The sequence below is a fragment of the Anneissia japonica genome, unplaced genomic scaffold (assembly GCF_011630105.1).
Source record: "Anneissia japonica isolate Jap-2015-1 unplaced genomic scaffold, ASM1163010v1 scaffold287829_len2072220_cov186, whole genome shotgun sequence".
NCBI lineage: Eukaryota > Metazoa > Echinodermata > Crinoidea > Comatulida > Comatulidae > Anneissia > Anneissia japonica.
Window position 1 is genome coordinate 1350557 of NW_022716075.1, and position 6671 is coordinate 1357227.

Here is a 6671-nt window from a genome sequence, read left to right on the forward strand (position 1 = left end):
TATCTGGACATAGATGGATGGGAGTCTATAACGGACGTTTCACGCTATCACGATCCACAGGTAGACTGATTAGCACATACTACTCTCTTACATACAAAGGTGTTTTGCATATTAGCCGCAATCTGGTGGAAATTTTGTATGCCTATATTTAGATACCAGTTTTGATCTTTTATTAAGTAGGACTGTCTTATTAGCATTAAGGATAGCTAATTTTTGTCCATGCAAAGTTTGCTATTACCAAACGCTGGGCTTTTTACTGATGAGCGTTTTACTATGTTCCACTCTATTTTAAATTTGGTATTTTCAATTGGTATTTCCACACATATTTAGACAATTTAGATTCCTTTTCATATGATTTGTTATTGAATGATTTTTGTGGTTATTAAACTTTGTCTTAAATTCCCCCAGTCCTACCAATATAACGTTTTACTTATTATTAGCCAGGACATCGGCCGATTATACGATCGACTTCACCAACTAAACTATATATATATATAACTATACATATACACATATATATACATATATATGTATATGTATATGTATACATATATACATACATATATATATATATATATATGCCTATGTGAATACACTGATATATTATCACCACGTTGTGACCATATACCAGGCTAAATGCTTATAAAAATTAAATGTATAGATAGAAACATTATAAATCTCATAATTGGTCAGGCATACTCCAAAATCTCTGAACTACAAAACTAAGATATGCCCCGGTTGAAGCCTATTTTACATTTTACTGTCACCAAACTTGATATCAAAGTGATAAAGCGTATAAAATAAAGGTGCAATTATACTGATATAATGTACTATAGCCGTGTACACTATACCTATACAGAAAGGTTTTTTTCTTACATATTGTACAGGTGTCGCCAGAGTAGCATCCTTGACAAGTACATTTAAAGGCACATCCATCAGTTAAGTCAAGATTACATATCCCGCCATTGTCGCATGGATTCGGTGTACAAGGAGATATAGCTATAGATATTAAGACATATTAGGATGTACAGTAAGTTTTGTAACAGTAACGTACCAGACTTCGTTTCGTTTTTATTCATTATTATTAATACGTTTTATTTACATTTCAGAAGAAAAAAAGTTACATTTATTGAAAAATGAAAGGAGGCCTGTATAGGTCCGAAGACACTTAGGCATATGCAACCTAGGGAAAAAACGATTAAGAATTTGAGGCTATAGCTTAAAAGATTACACTTAACAAATTTAGAAAAAGATAATAAAAACTTAAGTGTATACAGGCCTATATATATATACATATATATATATATATATATATATATATATATAAACATAAATATAAATAAAAACAATACCGTTAATTAAATGTAACAAAATGAAAAAAAAAATAAAAAAAATAAGGTAATAAAATTTAATATAGGCCTATAAGTTTTATTAATTTAATTTTTAATATAACTTTTCTACTTTTTTTTTTATTATACAAGCATTGGTTTCTTGACTTTCTGAGCAAAATATAAGAACACCTATATATTTACCCATGTACGCTTTGAACTACGCAGAGCGAAGAGAGAACGAAGTCTCTTAATTTAAAATTTTTCTGTGCTTTTCGATGACATTTTGATGTTGATTCTTTTTTTTCCTTGACAAATTCTAATGTGATTTCTTGGAATTGTTCTTTTGCAAGCATTGTAATTTCTTCGTTTATTTTATAACTGAAGTCAATAAATTTTATCTTGCATCTTGTATCTTGAGCCTTTTCAGTTCTAATATATGCATACACTATGATTATGAAAAAAAATACACTAACAATGAAGGATTAAGATAACACATTGTTATAGAACATGATAGTGTTTACTTACGAATTTCACAGTTAGGACCGGTGTAGCAAGCTTGACAAGTCCCACATGAATACCCGCATTGTCCTCCTGATGTATCGATACTACATGATGCAGCCAAACCACAAGGATCCGAACTACACGGATTATAAACTAAAATGATAAACAGAAAGCATCTCTATAATTCATATTTAATTCATTTATGGTAAATAATACTATTATATATTATATACTGTCAGAAGTTTTATATATTATGCATTGATAGTTTTTCTTACAGAAAATACAGGAAAACCCATAGTAGCAAGGATTGTCGCACACACAATCTGAACTGCATTGCCCATTGTCGGTATCAGGTATGCATGTGGCACCGGGGCCACAAAAGGCTGAAAAGCTGGAACAAGGATCATTATCTTAGAAAAGAAAAGTAAAATTTATTACTTGTTTTATTTTTCTTCACACCCACAACGCCTCAATTTTCCAGTTCATACTTGTTTTTTGTTTTAGTCCCGGCCGTCCTACGATAGATTTCATACAGTATTTTCAGGCTGAGGCCAGACAATTAAAATATTGAAGATATATTGCCCAATGTGATCCACGAGACGTTGAAATGTAAATTAGGCCTACAATTGACCTAATTTGTAGCTTTGGATTATTTATGATTTTAGAAGGCCTATCAAAAAATGGACGAAACGAGCAATTTGAAGTGTATTTTTTTTTTGTAACAGGAAAGGTAAAAACAGACATTAATATAACATACCTTTACAAATGACTAGATTTTGACTCAGATGAAACATGTTTACTGATGCACTTAAAATTTAAAGTTTATGAAATACCGTATGTTACAGCTTGTAAAAACTTACACGTCTCGCATATATCCCCTGTATAACATGTTGGACAAGTACATGAAAAGCATTGCCCGTTAGACGCATCAAAACTACACGTTCCATCATTCAAACAAGGATTTGGTGAACACGCATCCAGTGCTGAATAAAACAATTCAATATTAAACAGGTAATATTAGACAAAAAAAACTCGAAAAATTACTTTAAAAAGGCCAACCCTTTCTTTCTTTCCCAACATTTACAGGTAAAAAACAAAAAAACAAAAAAACAAGAAAAGCTAAACTTTAGACTTTAATGGTTAATGTGTAGGGCCTAATGTGATTAGTTAGTTACGTAAAGGTCTGTATTTCTAATCACCAAACATCCAAGTTAAGTGCAAATTTATTCAACTTAACTGCAAATGAATTGCATTTAAGTGAAATTGCAACGTATTACATGTTAGGCACGAACGATTTGCAGTTAAAAGAAATGCATTCCACCTAACTGTAATTTAGAGGTAACTGATAAAACGGCTTTCTATACTGGAGTGCCACTGGGCAGTGGCACTCCATGGTTCCTTTTACAGAGAGCGTTTCTGTAATATTATGCAATATGTACTATACAACACACAGGCATATTACCGTGATGATAACGGTAATAATGATAAGGACTACAATAGTGACAAAAATATTTTTCCTTGGAAACCTCTGGAGAATAATTTTCTTACGAGTGTCGCATAATGTTCCTGTGAAACATGGATCGCATTCACAGTTGAATCCACATTCTCCAACTGTAGGATCAGGTACGCACGTCCCGATCAGACACGTGACATCGTCACATGGATCAGTATCTAAAATGATTTAAAAAAATACATTTTAGAAAAACGTTTCTTATATTATACAGAGTAGCTTAGCTCAGTCGGCTAATCAGGTGTTAGCCCGGTCCTCTTTAAATTCTTTCAAATCATATACTTACAAGTTTCACAAAATGTTCCTGAGTAGCAATCCTTACAAAAGCATATGTACCCTATTGCATCCTGACTGCTTAAAGCACACGTTCCGCCGTTTTTACACAAATGGTTTTCACACGGATTGTTGGCTGAATAAAAAATAAATGAGTCGTTAGCATGTTTGTCTCAAATAAAAAATGCCACAGTATAAAGATTAAAATAGATGTACAATTGGTGTGTTGTAGTTTACGGTATGCATAATGTTATAGGCCTACATGTGTGCGAGAATAATTCACCCACAGAATGGTATCGCAGCATACATAAATAGTTTTGTGAGATCATAGAAAAAACTGTTCTATTTTTTTATGGTGAGATCTCGATCCACAATTTATCTGAATTGAACCCTATTATTATGCAATAATCTTATCGCTTTGTTCACCTTTGTAATCATTTACCAGCATTTGAACATTATTGTGGACTAAACTTGTCTAGGCCCAATAAATATAAGCTATACCCATTTGTTTTTTTTATTAGCATTAAAATTTGGAGCCTCAAGTACCAGAAACTTAATTTTGCTTGCAAATTCTTGCATATGTGCTGTTACTGTTTAGAGTTAGACAAACGTGTGACACAAATATTGGATCACTAATTTACATTATCTATGATTTCATTAAACAAACGATAGTTATGATCATAATACACAGGCATTATGTTAGTGTAGTTGTTGTAGCCTCTTAGTCCAGCTTTTACTTTAGATGGTATTATTATAATTATCTATAATAACAAATAAATTCACTAGCTGTTCCAAAAAATACACAAACTCACTCACCAATCTCGCAACGATCTCCAATGTATCCATCTCTACACAGGCATTTTGATTTACATTGGCCATTGATTGAATATTCAACGCATGTCCCACCATTAAAGCAGTAAACTCCATTACATGGATTGTAATCTATAACAAAATGTGTAACCAAACAAGTTCTCGGAATCTCGAAAGCTCCGTTGAGGGCAGTATAATGGAGGCAGTAAATAATTTAAAATATATTAATCAATCAAATATTAATCTATCCTCCTCATGAGGTCAGTATAATATAGACAGTAGGGCTGAAAAAGATGTATTAATCAATCAATCAATCGAGTGTTTCTAGAGCTCATCGGAGCTAAAAATATATATATAAAAAACTCCTATGTATGAATACTTCACCTTAATAACATTTGAGTGCTTGTATGCAACGGACCAAACCATCAATTTTACCATTGTTATTGAAAACAGTATTCATTGTTACAATATTTTTAGAAAAAATGTAGTTCATTATAAATATATACCAAATTTGCAGCCAGAATTTTATAATGAAAACAACGATTTACTAGTCAAAATGTTGCATGAGTGATAGGCCGTCAGGGAAAACATTTTATGCGATTTCGAAACGAATTGAAACAGTTAAATGTAATGTAATAATGTTACGTACATAAATATATAATATATATTAATATTAAATAGGCATATATAATGTATTATACAGTCTCAAAGCACTCAATGCGTGGACTAGCCTAGCTACTTTTGTTTCTAAACCCAGCAGGGGCTGCTGGAGCCAAAATACACAAAAAAAAACTTACATATATTACAGTATTGACCCGAGTAACATTCACGGCATTGGCAAGTAGGTACTCCGTATGGGATGTATGAAGGGACGCACGTTCCGCCATTTTGACAACTTGATAGCCCGCATGCATTACCACCTTTAATCAAAATACATTCCGTGACATTACATGAATCAATTGACGTAAGTTTTCCAGCTCTAAATTAAGTTTGATTTTTATCAATTCACCCCATATTAACATATAGGCCTATTTGTGTTATTCTTAATTTTGGCTTCGTCAACATTATATCGGATGTAGTCCTTCATGATTGCTCTTTCTTCTATGAAATATTTGGTAATTTGCTTTTTGGTAGCTCAAAAAATACACAAACTAAACAGTGAATTTCGCCTTCAAATGTTTATCAGAGTATAAAATAGTAAGAGGTCCAATTGCCCTTATTTCGCATACATGCAAAACGAAAAAAGTACCGGTACTATCACAAATGTAGGGGGCGTTCTATTAACATTTAAATAGAGTTCGAAATGTGAGCACGCGTTCGATACGAACATGAGCCGCTTATGGGACTCCATATTGGGTCCTTTTATGCATGAATGAACACAATGCCTATTCTACAGTGTGGCGATTGCATAAATAACAGGCAATTGAAAAAATAAAAATATTAATAAGAAAATGTTATGTCATTTGATAATCTGTTAATTAATGCGTGTTTGAAATTTATAACAAAATGCAAAAAGAAATTGATTCTCAATAGGCTATAAATAATTATTATAATACATGTAGTTTTTGCTTAGCTAGACGTACAACATCGCGTCTGTTCCAAAAATAGTAGGCGACTAGGCCTAGGCCTCTTAATTACGCACAGGACAACTTCGAATAATAAACGGGTGTTTAAGAAAGCCTCTAGGTAGGGTCCAAGTCCCAGGGTATCTCTACTAAAATAACTTGTAGTATATAATAAGAGAAATTCGTAAGTCATACGGCAACTAAAACAGTAGGCCTACTTACTGCTAGCTAGGTAGTACTGCGCACGTCGTACTGTATAGATTCCTTTTAATACAACATTTAGATAGGCTCTTCTTTTCCCATCTTGATTCCAAGGTCGAAACAAATTTTCATTTTTTTTTTCAATCACACAGTTTGTTGTAGAATAGTCTTTTAAGAAAATTTTCCAGCAAAAATAATGTGAGTTATGAATTTTTTTTATAACATGATGTCAAGAATTTAGCCTCAAGGATTATCTTATTTGTTGTTGGTTACGCACCACTGATTAGGTTGTGTGGACCCAATATGGCGGAACAGTAACACGTCACAACTCTCTCTATAGGAACTCTAGTACGTTCTTTTGAAGGGCGTCCTCAGTTTTAGCCTGGGTTCCAGGCCCTAATTTTAGGTTACTCACTCTTTATTGCACTTAGTGCGCACCATACCTAATTTAATTGGCGTCCCATACTCGATTTCTTTTTT

General features: G+C 32.7%; 1 protein-coding gene across 1 annotated transcript in view; it reads right to left on the minus strand.

Moving 5' to 3' along the window:
• LOC117109561 (neurogenic locus notch homolog protein 1-like) overlaps positions 1–6671 on the minus strand; it is a 39880-nt gene that overhangs the window by 21292 nt on the left and 11917 nt on the right. Inside the window, exons 18-25 of the mRNA XM_033251930.1 lie at positions 5223–5345; positions 4432–4557; positions 3629–3751; positions 3381–3503; positions 2693–2815; positions 2108–2242; positions 1857–1985; positions 877–999 (exon numbers count right to left, since the gene is read on the minus strand). Of these exons, the coding sequence (XP_033107821.1) occupies positions 877–999; positions 1857–1985; positions 2108–2242; positions 2693–2815; positions 3381–3503; positions 3629–3751; positions 4432–4557; positions 5223–5345 (1005 nt within the window). The remainder of the gene's footprint in view (positions 1–876; positions 1000–1856; positions 1986–2107; positions 2243–2692; positions 2816–3380; positions 3504–3628; positions 3752–4431; positions 4558–5222; positions 5346–6671) is intronic.